The following is a 17,855-nucleotide window of genomic DNA, read 5'->3' on the forward strand; positions in this document are numbered from 1 at the left end:
AGATGAACAAATTAAAGAACAGGGAGAGAAAGTGATAACTTTAGCTTGAAGCCAGGTCTCCTTTCTTACCTTTTGCATTTTACCCAAACTGCTAACTGGCCCGTTGAAAATATTTTGGCATGTGTGTACATTTTTGAGTGTGAGAACTATGCTTAGTATGTGCTGTGTGGAGATTTTGTAAATCATAGTGAAGCTGAAAGTAAGTTTCTTGACTCATAAAGCTCTTTGAGAACTCAGGGCAATTATATTGAGTAATAAAAATGAGCTGGGCTTAAAAGCTGAATGACAGTCTGCAGAGCCACCCATCAGTTATCATCTATGCATATACTACTGGTATCAGGAAGTGGCCTTTCTTTTCCTAAAAGGCCAGATGCATAGAGGTTGAAGTGGCCTGAGAAATGTAATAAGATGAGGGAACTGTGGCTCAGACAGGATAAAGAATTTTGGGGAAAGTAGTAGAATAGGGATTTGGACTTTTGACTCCAAATGTCCAAGTACTATCAATATTTGTCATTGGCAGGTAACAAGTTTTAGAGCAAAAAAAGGGGACTGCCATCAATCATCTAGTCCAAATCTCATCTGAGAGTGAATAGCCTAAGAGACTTCAAATGCTTTGTCCAAGGTCACAAAGCTAATAAATTGTCTTGGCTGAAACTATGAACTGCAAACAAGATCCACCAGAGCCTAGATTTAAGAGCTTTAATTAAAAAAAAAATTATTGCACCACAAATGAATTCAACAGTTTTACATAATACAGTGAATATTTACAACATGAAAGAAAGACCCAGAGCCACTGCTCAGATAAAGGATTATACATATGGAGCTTATGTGTTACCACAGTAGTTTTGTTTTTTAAATACGCATCAAAATGTGTCCAATCAATCACTCAGTATATTTACACCACTCTTGCTCTTTAAAAATCAACATGCAGGGAAGCCTTAATCAGTTTAGTTGTAAAACATTTAAGTACCCAGAGACTTGGTTAGTAGCTTCCAAAAACTGGTATCTAATTAACCTGCACCAAGGGAGAGGGGTGGTGCAGTCAGGTATTTTAGGCAGCTCTATACCCTAATGAGCAGGAGGGAGCAGGGCCTGTGTGACTCCTTTCTAGGGTGTGTTTGAGCTGAGTATGTAGCTGCTCAGACCTACCAGGCATAACCTCACCTTGGTAGTTCCTTTCCCTTCCCCCGGGCAAATTTGTTGAACATCCTATGAGAGAAGTAAAAAACTTAGTTCTGTGTAGCAGTGCCTCTTCCTCAGGAAAAAAAAAACAAAACGAAACTGCCTCTAAATGTGCCGTCATGTAAATGTAAATATTTCAGCTAACAGACCTGGCAAGAATCTGTCAGCCTTTTAAAGCCTCCCCCCTTAGGTGAGGGGAGGCTGAACTGTGGGGAGAGTGATGCTGTCCCATTCTTTGGGAACACCAGGCACTGCTGCACACGCTTAAGAACTTAGGACAAGCAATGCAAATACTTTACTGTGAAAACATCTTTCCTTGTTACTTAACAAGAAGAAATAACCATTTGGCGAAACCAGCTTGAGAAAAATTGCTTATGTAGTCCGATGACTGATTCTTAAGTCAGTGGTTAACCATGGTAGGCTTTAGGCAAGCTATACACTGTTGGGAGAGGATCTTTCCAAAAGACTGAAGATCCTACTGTGCTGGATACAGGCAGACTTTTCCTTAGAAACAGTCAGAAACAGAATGGTCCCCAACATGCACAGCCAATGCATTTCAAAGTAGCAGCATTTTATAAAGCCTATCTACATTATAGACGGTCTGTAGTGTGTTCACCCTATTAGAGGGTTAGTGTTTCCACAAACAAAGCAATTGAGGCTGTGCTGCTGTAGTTTTTGCCATCTCCAACTGGGCCTGTGGGCTGAGGGCAGTAGAAGGGGCAATGGATCGGGTCCTTACCATACCAAAGTTCCCTCAGAATCTCAGCCTTGCATAGAATTGGGAGCAAATCCAGGGTTCTGCTACAAAGATACTGATACTGACTTCTCAGAAGACTGTCCAGAGTGCTATGGAATTGAAAGGGGGTGGGGGGAAGAGGGAGAATCTAGGGTGGAGGAAGGCATTTCCTTTACTCTCTGATTTTTCTCTAAGAAGACCAGTAAACTTGACTGCAAGACAGAAGAAATGCTTACAAGCAAATTTGGCTTTAAAAAGTATGCTTTAAAATGGTTTACCAGCAACCTGTACAAGACATATATGAGTTTAAAAAGGTAACTGAGTATATTCAGTACTGTATTAACACCTTTTGTAAGATTTTTTTCTTTAAGAAAAGTAAAACGAGATCCCTCCAGACAGTTGCGGAGCCCTCACTAATACTAGCCCCCTTATCTTCGGACAGGCACATGTTCTAAAGTTAGGACATACCCAGCTTGAGGAGTTAGTGGGAGGGATTGAGGACATCTCAGCATTTTCCCCAGCCCAGGATCCAAACCACCAGAAGGGAAATGTCTTTATGAAACATATGAGGAGGCCACGTGGGGGTTTTGAGATATTCAGCAAGACACAACTTGGAGGAATCAGGTTGTTCTTGTCCTGTACCACTAATGTCAGTCACTTTCCTCCCTCCCAGCACTAGCTGTTCCACTGACATTTAGCCTCTTGGACAGACACTTAACAGCTATGACTAAGTGCTAGCCCTAGGGGTTAGAGAACTCCACATGCAAACCCTCTAGGGCCCAAAGCAGGGATTTATAGCAGCACTGTGTGAAATTGGAGTTTCCCATTTAGTGACTTGCCACCCTACCCACGACCCCTTTCTTTCGGGGCTGGCCCAGTCTCTAAAATCGGCCCAATTTTGTGGCTGTCAGTTTGCAATGACAGAAGTTCTAACCATTACTTGTCTTGTAAACAATGTTTCAAAGCTTGTACAAAATACTGCAATTACAGTGATAAAAAACCCACCCAGACTGGTGTGCTGTGTTCTTTTCATAGAAAAAGTGGCTACACATGGAATTTCCATTCTCAGGTTTCTTTTAAGACCATGGCACCCTGGGATTCGAGATGGATGGCCGAATGCTACCTCTGGGAGATGGCTTGGACCCAAACCACGACATCTATCATTTAAACAGAAGAATGACAAAGGATTAGGATAATAAAGTCTATGGGGAGAAGGAGAAAACAGTTCCCAAAGGCCATTTGTCCTCTGTAGAGGAGAAACTAGCCATAGCAACTTGTCACTGGCTCCTCTTACTGCTCTTGTAGGACGCATCTGAGTTAATTTAAGATGACCCTCAGACAGCTGGAAGGAATTGTAGAGATCAGCTACTTCAGCTGATGCTGGGCAGACAGGTTGAGACCTGAACCAAGGTCAGGGCACCTTTGGCCAAACTGTTTGTGGCTCTAGGTAACAAGCCCCTAAGAGCATTGCCTTTTATGTTTACAGGCCCACATAATGCATGTTTCTAGGTCTGGGTAATGATCTAGAACTAGACCAAGTTTCATTACCTAATAATTACACAGAGGCAGATTTTGACAAGAAAAACTCAAGACATGCTCAATGATAAAAGCTGCTTTCATAGCTAAGTTCCCCACTGTTGGAGGAATATTTTTGAAAAAAATTGTAAAAAAAATTTTTTAACTCTTATCTCCTGTCTTAGTATCAATTCTAAGAAAGAAGAGTGAGGTAGGTGATTGGGGTTAAGTGACCTGCTCAGGGTCACCCAGTTAGGAAAATGTCTAAGGTCTGATTCAAACCCAGAACCTCCCACTCTAGGCCAACCTAGCTGCCCCCAAGATTCAGTCTTTAAAAAGAAATACAGCACCTCATCAGATTGCAAAAGGTTCATTTTTACCCCTGTCCTCCTCTGAGCTTTTACACTCCTTCACTGCTCTGAAGAACAAAAGAAACATCTACCTTATACTCCAAGGTCTCTTTGAGCATATTTTCTTCCTCTTGTGAAAAATTCAGTAGCACAGACACGGCTTTAATGAGATGAAAAGCCTGAAACAGAAAAGATGCTTTAAAGAAGAATGCCCAGCACAGTGGCAGGGCTCTGCAGGTGGGAGGAGGGTGTGGTACAGGAACTGCCTAGACATTCCAGTAGTGGGCAAGGGTCAAAGGAAGAACTCTCCTTTATTTCTCTGTCCCTGATGGAGTTACAAAGAGCCAGTTTGTGGTGAAAATCTGGGCTGCTGTTCCAAGCCAGGAAAAACTTGGAAAGTTTCTTTTTAACCGTTGCTATCTTTACTGATGAGAGCAATGAATGGCCATTATGTTAATGACACAAATGCTCCCACCAGTATTTTGGGCTTTCTTCAGTGCTGATTTCTCCTCTACATCAAAGCACAACATCCAGAAAGATCTATTATCTGGTGGCCCACTTTTGGGTTGGGGGAATCTCTTGGGCCATCAAGAGGCCCATAGCTGTTTCCTTTTCACTCTGGGAACCACAGGCATACTGCTGCATGGCCTCTGACACCCCGGGGACACAGCCATAACCCAATAATGTACCAGACAAGGGGAGAGGTCAGTGGTATAGCTATCATTATGACCAACACTAACAAAAGCAGCTAACATCAATACAGCCATTGTCAGTTACAAAGCATTCTCACATACATCTTATTTGATCTCCACAAAGATTTCACCAGATAAATACTAGTGTTCAAGGCATTGTAAGGAAAGCTGGGTAGTACAGTGAATAGACAGAATGTTGGGCCTGAAGTCAGGAAGATCTGAGTTTAAATCTGGCTTTAGATACAAGCTGCATGACTCTAGACAAGACATTTAACCTCTATTTGTCTCTTTCCTCATCTGCAAAATGGGAATGATATTTCTACCTACCCCTTAGAGTCATGAGGATCAAGTGAGCCTGGCACTATATATAAATAATACACTATTATTAAAAAATAACTTATGGTCAGTTTTTACTATACCCCAGCCTAAATACAGAGCACCTTCATTCATTCATTCATTTAGAAAAACCCTTACCTTCCATCTTGGAATCAATACTGTGTATTGGTTCCAAGGCAGAACAGTAGGGGCTAGGCAATGGGGAATTAAGTGACTTGCCCAGGGTCACACAGCTGGGAAGTATCTGAGGCCAGACTTGAACCTAGGACCTCCCTTCTCTAGGCCTGGCTCTCATTCCACTGAGCTACCCAGCTGCCCCCCAAGGCACCTTTAAATAAAAGTCTGATCCCTAAAATGAGATCTCAGAGAAAGAAAAAAAAAATAAGTATATACTGAAATGAAATGTGCACCAACTTTCACTCAACTCTTTTTCCTATGAAATTTTAAGGAGTATTTCTTTCAAAACAACATTTTATTTCATACTATCACCATTACCTTAATCTTTGTCCCTTTCATTATTGTTCTCAGAAGTTATTTTAGGCTTCTGGGGAAGGGGGCCAATAAGCTAGATGTGGGGAAAACTATCATCTTCTACAGTTCAACATGGTCTGAAATGTATGTGTGTATGCCTCTTATATGCTTATCCCCCTTTACGACTGAGGAAATTAAAGTTCAGAAAGACGTGAAGTGATTTAGCCAAGGGCCCTGAATTATGAAAAAAGGACTTTGTAAACTTAATCTTAAATGCTATAAAAATGAGCTACTCTGATTAATGTGAGAAAAGAAAAGCTGAGTTTCCATTTACAAAATCTGTTAAATATTAGCATACCTAATTTCCCAAGCAGTAATTCAGCTATTAAACCCAAGTTCAGGAGAGACAGAAAGAAATGGAATGATATGGGGACCTCACTGTGCAAACTCATACAGGGATAAAAATCTAGGGCACACTGAAACCAGTGTTTTTACCTCTGATTCCCGACAGGACATGAATTTTAAAACCACATGCTTGAGGTATTCAAAATTTATCTCTCGAGAATCATTTAAGTCTGAGTTATTGGTGACAGTTGTGGAGGCAGTAGGCACTTCAGGATTAGGTTTCTCTCGAACTTCAAAGATATCATTTTCAGGCCGAATTTTCTGAAAGAGAAAAGAGAGAGGGGAAAAATACTAAAATATGCTACCTTCTTCTCTCCTAAGAAAAGTAGGTCAGATGTCTTAACATTTCTCAGACAGCATGGAGATGTTCTAAGTTTTAAGTCCTTCCTCCTATCCCTTCTCCCTACCTGCAGATAGGGTAAGGAAGTAAGTAGTTAGAGCAAATGGAAAGTTGATCCTTAAGATATCATAGAATTCAGAGCTGAAAAAACCCTATCATTTACAGAAGAAACTGAGGAGCCTAAAAGGGGGAGTGACTGGCCCAAAGTCAGACAAGTTAGTGAGGGTAAAAGCTGGGACCAAACCTAGGTCCTCTGCCTTCACATCCAGAGTTCATTCCTCATGCTGAAGCAAACATGGCTGGCAGAAAGCATGATACGCAAGCAAGGTCTCGGGATGGGATTTTTGTGGCTAAGGAGAAAGAAAGTACCAACGAGAAACATTTGCACAACCCTCAGCCCCAGCAGCCCAGGCCCAAAACTTTATCTGGATATTTGCTCACCAGTTCCTTCTGAAGGGTCTTTTTTAGTTCTAACATTCTCTGCTGCAGCTGCTTTATTGTCTGTGGAACAGATGTCACAGGGTCAAAGATCAGAGCTGGGTCGGACCTCTGAGGCTGGCCAGCCTCAAGTCTTCCCCCTCTCCAATTGGTAAGACTGCCAAAGGGGCTGTCTGAAAGCACAGATCTCACTGTATCACTCTCTTGCTCCATCCTGGCACTTTAGGCTCATTACACATTACTTCCCTCCACACACGATTGTCCGTAATGTCTGTAATCTCATGTCTGTAATCTAGTTCCTCCTCACTGCCACCTTTTAGGATCCTGAACTTGAAAGCTCAGCTCTAGTGCTACCTATAGCCTTTCCCGATTGTCCCCTGCCCCACTCCCTTCCAAAAAATTACCTTGTAATTAACTTTGTACATATTTTAATATAATACTAATGTAGACATTTTGCTATCCATAATAGATTATAAGCTCCTGGAGGGCATGAACTGTCTCACTTTTATAATGATTTCCTTCCTTAGTTATTAGGCCAATGCCTGGTTCGCCACTGACCCTTTATAAAGTTGACTGGCTGAATGATTTGGAGGGCTGGTACCGTAAGAAGGGCTGCCTGTTACCTTGTTCTTCTCTATGATCTGCTGTTCCAAGTCTCGGTTTTCTTTTTGTAGTTGTACCATACCAACACACTCAACTTCTCCGTTCAGTGTCCTCTGGTCATTTGAGAGGGGATATAAATCATCACTCAATTCCTTTGCTGGTTCTCCATAAACGATTACCTGTCAGGGTAGAGAAAGCACAGCTCAGAGCCTCTCTTGCTTATTCTTAGGTAGAAAAGGTATAAAAATAAACCACAGAATCCCCCTCCCCCCCATAGGAATGTCTGCTTAAATTATAACTTGATTCAACACACAGTAGAATTCCAGTCAGAAATAACTGCCAATTCTTTGTGCAGTTTTTCCTATAGACTAGTCTCAAAGTAAATAAACATAAATGCCAAATACAATCCAATAAGAATCCCCCAAGACATAACAGTTTATTTATCTTAGGACACAATTGATTTGTCATTGTAATGTTAATCTGCCTAATTGTTTTAAAACCCTCACTTTCTCTCTTAGAATCAATGTTAAGTATCAATTCTAGGGCCGAAGCATGGTGAGGGCTAGGCAACTGGGATTAAGTGATTTACTCAGGGGCACACAACCAGGAAGTGTCTGAGGTCAGATCTAGACCTATGACCTCCTGTCTCCAGGCTTGGCTCTCTATCCACTGTACTACCCCCTAATGTTTTTACCAGTACTTATTTGCTAGCACTGCTCAGGTTTTCAAAGTTGATCTAGCTTTCTGTCCTCTTCCTATTTAACCTTGAGTCCATTTCAAGGACCTCTCCAAGCTACAGGGAGTGACAGATTCAGTGGGTTGCCATCCAACTGCATGTTTTCTATTCCATTCAAAAAGAATTGCAAGCCATCTGCAACCTTAGAAATCAAGCCAACAATTATTCATTTAAGTACCTACTATGCAAAAGGCAATAGACTAGGGGCAGCTAGATGGCTCAATGGATAGAAAACCAGGCCTAGAGGCAAGAGGTCCTGGGTTCAAACATGGCCTCAGACATTTCCTAGCTGGATGACCATGGGCAAATCACTTAACTCTCATTGCTTCACCCTTACTGCTCTTCTGCCTTGGAACTGATACTTAGTATCTAGTCTAAGATAAAATATAAGGACTTAAAAAAAGAAAAAAAATTAAGGCACTGGATTGGATAATTGAGATATAGAGACAAAATTAAACAATATCTGTCCTCAAGGAGCTTACATATTATTTGGAGGACAGACATATATACAATTAAGTTTACAAAGGAAAATCTGAGAACAACATGAATAACTGGTGAAGTGATGTGGAGTGGCTTCCTGTAGGAGGTTGACCATGACCTGAGCCTTCAAGGAAGATCAAGATTCTGAGAAGCAGATCTGAGGAAAGAGTGCATTCCAGGAATGGGCACAGACGGAAAAAACAGCACAAAGTTAGGCCAATTTGGATGAAATACAGAATGGATGAGAAGAAATAATGTAAAATCAGTCTAAAAAGACTGGTTGGAGTCAGGTTTGGTGAAAGATTTTAACTGCTAAGCTAGGGGAGTTAGTACTGTTTGCATTTTATCATAGAGGCAAGAGGAAGCCACTAGATTTTCTAAAATGATGGGGCCAGACTCATGCTTTAAGAAAGACTGTTTTGGACTGTGTGAAGGATGTATTGGAGAAAAGACTGAAAGCAGGAAGCCCGACTAGAACACAACTGTAAGGCTACAAATGAGAAGTAATGAAGACCTAAATTAAGACCTTATAAGTGCAGAAAAAGGAATAGTCACAAAGGATTTTAAGGAGATAGAATTGAAAAGACACTACAAATATTGAGAGTGAGGGAAAGAGACAGGGCAAACATAATTTGGAAGTTATGAATGGAGGGAATGGAAAAGATAGTGATGCCTCAAAAGATAGAAGTTTGGAAGATCTGTGATTTGAGATGATGGGGGAAACAATGATCTGTGTTTTAGAGAAGAGTTTGGGATGCCTATGGGGCATCCAGATAAGAGATCTTCATAGGCTGTCCGTGACGTAGGCCTGGGGCTCAGGAGTCAGGCTAGACATGTAGATCTGTAACACTACAAAAGTGGTCATTGAATCCAGCAGAGCTCATGAGATTGCTAAGATATTCTGTAGCAAGAGAAGCTCCAGATAGAACCCTGGGGGTAGACCCACACATGGAGGTAAGAAGTGGATAATGATCCAGCAAAGGAGACTAATAGTTACAGAGGGAAGAGGAGAACCAGGCAAAAGCAGTATCCTGAAAGCCCAGGGAACAGATAGTATCCAAAAGGAAGGAGTGTTCCATCATGTCAAATGATGGAGATGAGTTAGAAGAAATGGCCTTCATACTGAGCATTTAAGACACTGATGGCAGCCTTATAGAGTGGTTTCAGTTGGTTGGTAAAAGAGAAAACTAGATTATATAAGATTAAGAAATGGGTGGAAGAGAAGTATTATTTGGCTATGAGAGGGAGAAAGGATAGCTGGTAGCCTGAAAATGGAATAGGGTCAAATGAAGATTTTTCAAATTAGAGGGTATACCTAAGTATATTCTTAGGGGGTATGTGTTTGTAGGCAGCAGAAAAGGAAAATTTCAAGATCAAAGAGCCTGGAAAAGGAAGAAAAAGATTGAAGGACAAGCTCTCAGAGGATTTAGAAAGGTAACAGATCAATGGCACAATTATAAAGGTCTATCTTGGTGAGAAACTAAAGCAAAGGGGGGAAGAATGAAGGATTCTGTTGAAGGGCTTTAATAGGCAGGATAAAGGAGGAGAGAATTTATGAGGAACAGCCTGTAAATTCTCTGTAAAGAGGTGAGAGCCTGGGTAGGGATTATTGTAGGGGGTTGGAGAAAGAAGTGATTTGGAACAGCCAATGTGGAAAGTGTGAAAGTCAATTAAATAAAAACAAGGGGGTCAGTGGGGAAGTCAAGAAAAATGAGATAAATTTATAGTGGACCCAGCTGGAATAATTGTGATTTTTTCCATGCCATTCAACAGTGCCCTTTTGAGAACCAAGGTGGATGGAAGGGAGATCACAGGGATGGGGTCTGGCAAATGAGAAAGAAAACATGAGTGAGGACAGATATATAGCTCAAATGATTAGACTATTGGGTCAAGACTATGAACAGGTAAAATGAGGCCAGAGTCAGGGTAATATACTGAGAAGGGATGGGTGGAGTGATTGAAATTTAGGGAATATAAACAATAGGTTTAGCAAGAATAAAAGATGGAAGGATAGGAGGTTGTGGTCAGACAGGAATTTCAGAGTTCTGAATCACAGTACTAGCTCCCTTTTAAAGTTTGAAAAATATGTTATGGGCATTATTTCATTTGATCTTGCAGGTAAAGCAAGGGTAATATAAGGGTAATAGTGAAATTAAGGGTATGACTTTCCCCACATGTCACTGAGGTAAAGGTTTAGGTTGTAGAAACTGAGGAGGCTGAAGATGGGAGGACAGAGGGGAAATACTAGTATACACGCTGAAGTACAAAGACAATGGTTGGGGTGGAACAGATGACTGCAATCCTTGTAGATAAATACAACATAAATAGAAAAGGTGATGTGCATGAATAGTGTGGACTTCAAAGGGAAGAAGGAGTGATAGAAATGGAAGGAAGGTCAGAAATGGTCAGAAAGAATTGTTTACTCTTCCTCTTAGCCCAGTGTGCCAGAAGGGGGTTTTTGTGAGTAAAGAATTATGGAAGGTGTATGAGAAAATGAGGTCTAAAATAAAGGGAAGTTTGTGAATGATAAACTGGAAGTTTTTCATAGGATACAATCAAAGAACAGAGAAGACAAAAACTTGAAATCGTGTAGTGGTGGCAGGAAAGAGGCTTTTTTTGCTTAGGTAGTCAGTGACTCAGACCAAAGACTTGACAAAGAAGAAAGGGGAATTTGCTTGCCACAATCAATGGATGTATAGTATTGGGTTGTCTACCCTCAAGGGTCCTATAATGGTAATAGGCAATATCAGTTCTCTCTGAAGCATGAATTCTGATTCTAGAGGTGAAAGGCCTCATATCTGAAATTTCTCCTGTATAAACAATCTCCCATGAATGGCTGTGCATCTCAGTTGAGAAATTAGGCATTGCTTTCTATGGTCCCAAGCTACTCTTGGATACAAGGCTTTTCTTTTTAATGCTAATTTTCTCCTATTTATACTATATAATAAAAAATCATGGAATATCATCATCTCTGAAAAATCAAAATGGTAGCTAACTCAAAATAAAATGAAAAGCCAAGAGGTGGGGGAAAAGTATAAAACAACAGGCAACAAGCTTTTATTAAAGGCTTGTTGTATATCAGGAATTGTATCAAGGATTGCAGATATAAATACAAGCAAAAAGTAAGACAATTCCTGTGCATAAGGAATTTACATCCTAGTGGGGAAGGCAATATGGAAAAGGGAGCTGAAAGAGGAGTGGAGGGAGAGAGAAGGTACTTGTCAAGGGAAGTCAGAAGCACAGCCAGGAGAGAATGACGTATGATCAGCCTAGGCTCATCCAAAAAAGGAACTCACCATTAGGAAAAGAGGGCCAGCATGGCAGAAGGTAAGTATTACTAATGCGGATATCCATGTGACAAATGGAATTAAATGATAGCACTAAGCACATATGTCCTAGAGACACAGAAAAGGAAGTAGGCCATGCAACAAGAGTAAGGGGACAATAGAAGGATAGCCTGAGCGATGCAAGAGCACCTATGAAATATTAAGAAAACTAGATCAAATCTTTCAATGCAATGGATGGATGCTCTATGGAAGATTTATGGGAAAAGATAAATAAGAACTGTATAGGACAGTGATGGTGAACGTATGGTATACGTTAAGGATGGCTCACAGAAAACTCTGTGGGCACACAACCCCCCCCCCGCCCCAAGTTTGTTACTAGAAAGGTGGAGGGGCTCAAGTGGAGCTGCTCCCCTCCCCCCCTCCACTGTGCCTGACATTCTTTCACATTCCCCACTCCTCTGCTCAGCAGCCCAATGGGAACACACAGGGAGTAAGGTGGGTGGCTCACAGGTGGCAGAGCTGGAGAGGAGCAGAGAACTCAGCCACTCTTCTCTCCCTCTCTACACTCACTGAGGACATTTTTTACTTCCTCTATTCCTCCTCCTAGCAGCCCAATGGGAGCACTTTTCCCCTCCCCTGTCTTGGGTAAGGGGGTGAGAGGGTGCACCTGGAGGGCACTGCTCACAGCCTGGGGGGGGGAGGGTGGTACAGCATTGATTTGGGGGATGGGGGCAGGGGCCAGCATTCCTTCTCTAAAAGGTTCTCCATCATTGGTATAATAGGATGAGGTGTGCATGGGATGGGATCTGCCTCAATGAAGGAAGCAGCCACACTGATACATTCATTACTCTTAGCTTAACTGCTACCTCCTTCAAAAGTCTTTTCCTAGTTTTCCTAGTATAGTCTTTCCCACACCCTTTAAACACTGGGTGCTTATTTTGTGCACATTCCTTCTTTCCTGAATTGTGAACATATTGTATTCCCTAGAAGAATGTAAGCTCCTTAAGGGCAAGGACTTCTGTATCTCTGACACTGACTCTGATCCTGACTCCACGCCTGGCACTCCATCCAGTGTGACACCTAGCTGACCTTATTACTTGAAGTATCAAGCCATAATTATTTGATAGAAAATGTGAAAACACCAGCACACATTTCACAGAATTTCATATTTAGAATAGTCCTTATAGTTACCTAGACTGACCTGTATCAGAAAAAGAATCACCTTTACAAGAAACCTAACAATGTGCCATCTACCACTGATATGAAGAATTCCAATGTACATGAATATTGCCAAGGGCAGTCCACTTTACTTCTGACAGTGCTAACTGTTAAGAAGTTTTCCCTTGGGATATGGTTGGGGATATAGACTATAAATGAACATCCTGATGCAAACACCAACAACATGGAAATAGGTTTTGATCAAGGACACATGTAATACCCAATGAAATTGTGCATTGGCTGTGGGAAGGGTGGGGGGAGGGAAATAATATAATTCTTATAACCAAGGAATAATCTAAATTGACTAAATAAATTTAAATTTAAAAAAAAAGTTTTCCCTCGATGTGGCAAAGTTGGAATACTAATGCATTGCTGGTGGAGTTGTGAATTGATCCAACCATTCTGGAGGGCAACTTGGAATCATGCCTAAAAGGGCCTTAAAAGAATGCAAGCTTTTTGATCCAGCAATACCACTTCCAGGTTTATATATATTAAAAAAAAAATCTGTGCAAGGATCTGTTTGCACAAAAATATTTATAGCTGCACTTTTTGTGGAAGCAAAAAATTGGAAAATGAGGGGGTGTCTCCTGATTGAGGAATGGCTGAATGAATTGTGGTATCTTATGGTGATGGAATATTATTGTGCTATAAGGAATGATGAAATGGTAGATTTCTATATGAACTGGAAAGACCTCCATGATCTGATGCAGAGTGAAATAAGCAGAACCAAGAGATCATAATACACAGAAACTGCAACACTGTGGGATGATCAAAGGTAACTACTGACTTTGCTACTAATAACAATGCAATGATCCAGGACAGTTCTGTGGGACTTATGAGAAAGAAAGTTATCCAAATCTAGAGAAAGAACTGTGGGAGTAGAAATGCAGAAAAAAAAATATGACTTACTGCTTGTTTATATGGGTATGTGATTTGGGGTTTTGGTTTTAGAAGATTATTCTATTGCAAAAATGAATAAAATGGAAATGTGTTTGAGTGATAATACATACATACATACATATACATATATATATACATACACACACACACACACACACACATACATATACATATACATATAAAAACACCCAGTGGAATTGCTTGTCAACTCTCGGATGGGGGAGGTTGAAAAATGAATCATGCAAACAGAGAAACTCTTCTCTCTGTTTAATATGATAGCCTTTCAAATACTTAAAAGCTCTTAATATGTCCTTCCTAAGCTTTCTCTTTTTCAGGCTAAACAGCACTAGTTCATTCAACCAATCTTCAAATGGCATGGTATTGAGGCCCTTCATCCTCTTCTGGATGTTCTCCAGCATATCAATACTTCATAAGCTGTAGGCCCCAAATGAAAAACAATACACCAAGCATTTTCAAATCAAGACAGAATACAGGGACAGTTAGGGGCTCAGCTGAAAGAGAGAGCCACATCTGAAGAGGTCCTAGATTCAAATCTGGACTCTTCCTAGCTGTGTGACCCTAGGCAAGTCACTAAACCCCAATTGCCTCTTATCACTTTTCTGACTTAGAACCAATACTTGGTATCAATTCTAAGACAGAAGGTAAGGGTTAAAAAAAAATAAAAACAATATAGAAAGATTGATCCCTTACTACATCTAAAAACTCTTAATGCAGCTTAAGATAACATTTTTCTGTCTATAAGATTTTACCTTTATCTCTATTAAGTGTCACTTTATTATATTTGTCCCAATATTCTGGCTTAAGATAGTTTAGGATCTGATTTTAAATCATCCAATTTGGTTTTCCCATTTCTTATCACTGACAATTTGGGGAGACATACCAACTCTGTCCTTATTTAAATCATTGAAAAAAATACTAAAGAACATTCATATCTCTTGGGCATTCTACTGAAGCCTTTTCAAGATGACATCAAACTCCTAATAACTATTTATTGGTTTATGGATTCAGAATTAGAAGGGATATTAGAGATCTAGCCCAACCTGCATTTTACAGAAGAGGAAAATGGAGCACAGAGGGTATAAGAGACTTGCCTAAAGTCAAACTTTAGTATTCCTGTGACCTATCAGACTAGCTATCCTGTAAAAAAGATTAGGCTAGTGTGGCATGTTTTGATTTTATTAATGCCTCTTTTCCCTCACATCACAGTCAACTTCAGATGTGCCCCTAGACTTGATTTCCTAAGAGTCATATGGTCAGATCTCTGTTTAAGGAAAATTACTTTAGCAGGAGAATGTAAAATGGACTGGAGTAGTATTAAGACTTGAAACAGAGAGGCCAATGGAGAAGCTATTATAATAATCTAGGTAAAAGTTGGTAGCTGTGAATGGAGGGCAGGAATCAGTTGCATGAGAGGAGATATCAACTATTCCCATCTTTGATGGCATTTCTCTTATTAACACTGAACAGTTTTTACACGTAGTTGATAGTTGTCTTTCTTCTTCTGAAAACTCTTCATATTCTTTACCCATTTTGTTAAATAGATAATCATTCTTTGGGTACCTGTTCTCAATAAAAACAGGTTGGCTCCTTTTCTAGATGTTCATGGTTTTTCTTATGTTTTCTGGATTTTATTCTCAGGAATCAAAGCTAAGCGTAATGGTCTATGATTTGCAGACTATTTTTTAGCCCCATAACACCTTTCCTGTTCTCCACAATCATTCACAAATCATTGGTAAAGGCAGCTAGGGAGCACAGTGAATAGAGTGCCAGGACTGGAGCCGAGAAGACCTGGGTTTAAATCTGACCTCAGACAACCCCTCGCTGTGTAACCCTGGGCAAGTCACTTAACCCCAGTTGCCCAGCCCTTAATGATGCTCTTCTTTCCTACAGTAGATAGTGCAATATTGATTCTAAGACAGAAGGTGAGGGTTTAAAAAAAAAAATCACTGGCAGTGCCCATCTTGTCACATACATCGGTTTTTTTTAGAACACTTGATGTAGTTTATTTTGGCCTAGTGACATCAAAGTCAGCTAGATAGTCTGTTACTCTCCTTACTCATCATGGGTACTAAATCTCTTTTAGGCATTTTACGTTTGTTTGTTTGTTTTTTCACTCCAAATATCTCTCTCCTTGGTAGAAAAAACAGGCAAAATAGGTGAAGTAGCTTGGTCTTCTCTTTCACCAGTCATCATCCTTTATATTCAATGAAGTAGTCCTATCACTCCTTTGATAAAATTTCCTGCCCAACAGGTATATTCCTTATGGAAAAATCATTTGTGCTCACATAAAGTCATCAAGTTCATTAAGGCTTGGGAGCTTCTCTATCGTGTCCATGATAGATCTCTATTTTTTATCAAGTTGAAAAAATAGCTAACTCTAGATTCATCTCTTCTTTCTTTGACCCTTCCCAGAAGATGTCTCACCTGATGGTAACTGCTCAGTGGTTTCCCTTCTTCCTTTTTCCCTCTATCATTATTTTCCATTCTCTAACCTACCAGGGTACAAGTCAGAATTCTCCTTGCTCCTCTAAATCTTTTTGTTTTTACAAGGAAGTCATTTTTCCAGTTTTGGAAAAAAATACTCTAATCTCCCTCGTATCCAAGAGGACAGAAGTGATACTTGAACCCTTCACCATCTTGCCTAGAAAGGAAAACAAACTTGCACTTTTAAGTGTAGATGGCAATTACCTAACCACAGCAAAAAGATCAAAAGGTATACATTCTAATGTAGACTACTGGAAACCTCCATGCACTCCATATTTTCTAAAAGCAAGACCATGAGTCCTTTGTTAATTTTATTTGTTGTTATCAAGATATATGTCTTGGGAATCTTATTGCGAATCTAAAATGCCATAATGGTTCTAGGGCACAGAGTTGAGGGAAGTGGACAGGGTAACTTGCCAGATCATTTGGAGTCATCATCACCAAGCTTTACCTCAAATCTCAGAATCTGTTAGCTCATTCTTTTCTAGGGACTATGAGGATTTAGTCAAGATTTGAGGGAAAGCATATTTCTTTTAATCACAATTCAAATTATACACCATTTTTCTTCAGCTCTCCTTGTATTCTCCTATTCCCACAAAGCATACCAGAAGAAACTTCTGCTTCCTTTTTCTGCTAGGACCAGCCCCATCTTTCAGCTTCAACTGCTTTTGTTTTAATACCTCCATACCCACTCCAATTCTGGCATGTGTAGTTACTCCTACAGAGTATTTTCATAAGAAGAATTAAATGAAGAGAATTAATTTCATTCCTTAAGCCACTGCTCTGTTTAGTTATAACAAATGAATGAAAAGTAACATTTTGGAGCTAGAAGGGCCCGGATAGCCTAACTCCTTCATTTTACAGATGAGGAAACTGAGGCCCAGGGATGTAAAAGATCTTACCCAAAGTCACACAATTGAATGACAACTCTCAGTCTACTTTTGAGGTCTCTCTTCTGATAGCCTTGGGCTCTCCACTAACCTTTGTCTCCCTATTCTTTGGCCAAATAAATGTATTAAGGAAAGGATAACCAAGCTTCTTAGTGACTGCCCTATCTCATTACAAAGGTATTATTCATAGAGATATTGAAAATGAAGGAATTTTCCCTACTAAGAATAGACAATAATGGACATATGCAGAATTGACTTGAATTAAAGGGATAATCTTACTCTTCTATGAGGTAAGTTTTAGGGTTCTAAAGACTCTTGTTCTTTCTCCCATTGCCGTGGCCATATACATGCTTTTGATTCTCCTACAAAGCTTTGGCAAAAGACTACTGAGTCAACTGCATGTTTGTAGCAGGGAGATAAGAAGCCCTCTGTATTGTGTCACTGATTCTGCCTCAGCTCTGTCCCTGGGAATCCCTTTCTTTCCTCTCCAACTCAGTTGCAAAGGATATCTCTGTAGAGTGGAAAGTGCACACCATATCTGGAGTCAAAGGTCTTAAGACTCTAATTTCAGTTGTTCTGTTTATTACCTTTTTCAACTTAGATAAGAGACTATCTGTGGGACTCAGTTTCCTTATCTGTAAATATCTAAAAAAAGAGGTAACTGGACTAGATCAGAGGAACCCAACCTATTAGCTGAAGAAGCTTGGAGTGGCAGGGAGCTACTACAAAGGGTCTTTAAGTCTATATGTGCCTAAGCATTATTTTAATTTT

At 40.2% G+C, this 17,855-nt stretch overlaps 1 protein-coding gene across 11 annotated transcripts in view; it reads right to left on the reverse strand.

Moving 5' to 3' along the window:
- Window positions 1–684: 684 nt before the first annotated feature.
- The window catches only part of GOLGA1 (golgin A1), a 63,189-nt gene continuing 46,018 nt past the window's right edge, over window positions 685–17,855 (reverse strand). For all 11 annotated transcript variants that reach the window (XM_016422612.2, XM_016422613.2, XM_007474641.3 and 8 more), the window contains 5 exons: window positions 7,089–7,247; window positions 6,469–6,528; window positions 5,778–5,948; window positions 3,876–3,962; window positions 685–3,075 (listed from right to left, as the gene is read on the reverse strand). In XM_016422612.2, the coding sequence (XP_016278098.1) occupies window positions 2,995–3,075; window positions 3,876–3,962; window positions 5,778–5,948; window positions 6,469–6,528; window positions 7,089–7,247 (558 nt within the window). In that variant the 3' untranslated portion in view covers window positions 685–2,994. The remainder of the gene's footprint in view (window positions 3,076–3,875; window positions 3,963–5,777; window positions 5,949–6,468; window positions 6,529–7,088; window positions 7,248–17,855) is intronic.

This window comes from Monodelphis domestica, chromosome 1 (genome assembly GCF_027887165.1).
Source record: "Monodelphis domestica isolate mMonDom1 chromosome 1, mMonDom1.pri, whole genome shotgun sequence".
NCBI lineage: Eukaryota > Metazoa > Chordata > Mammalia > Didelphimorphia > Didelphidae > Monodelphis > Monodelphis domestica.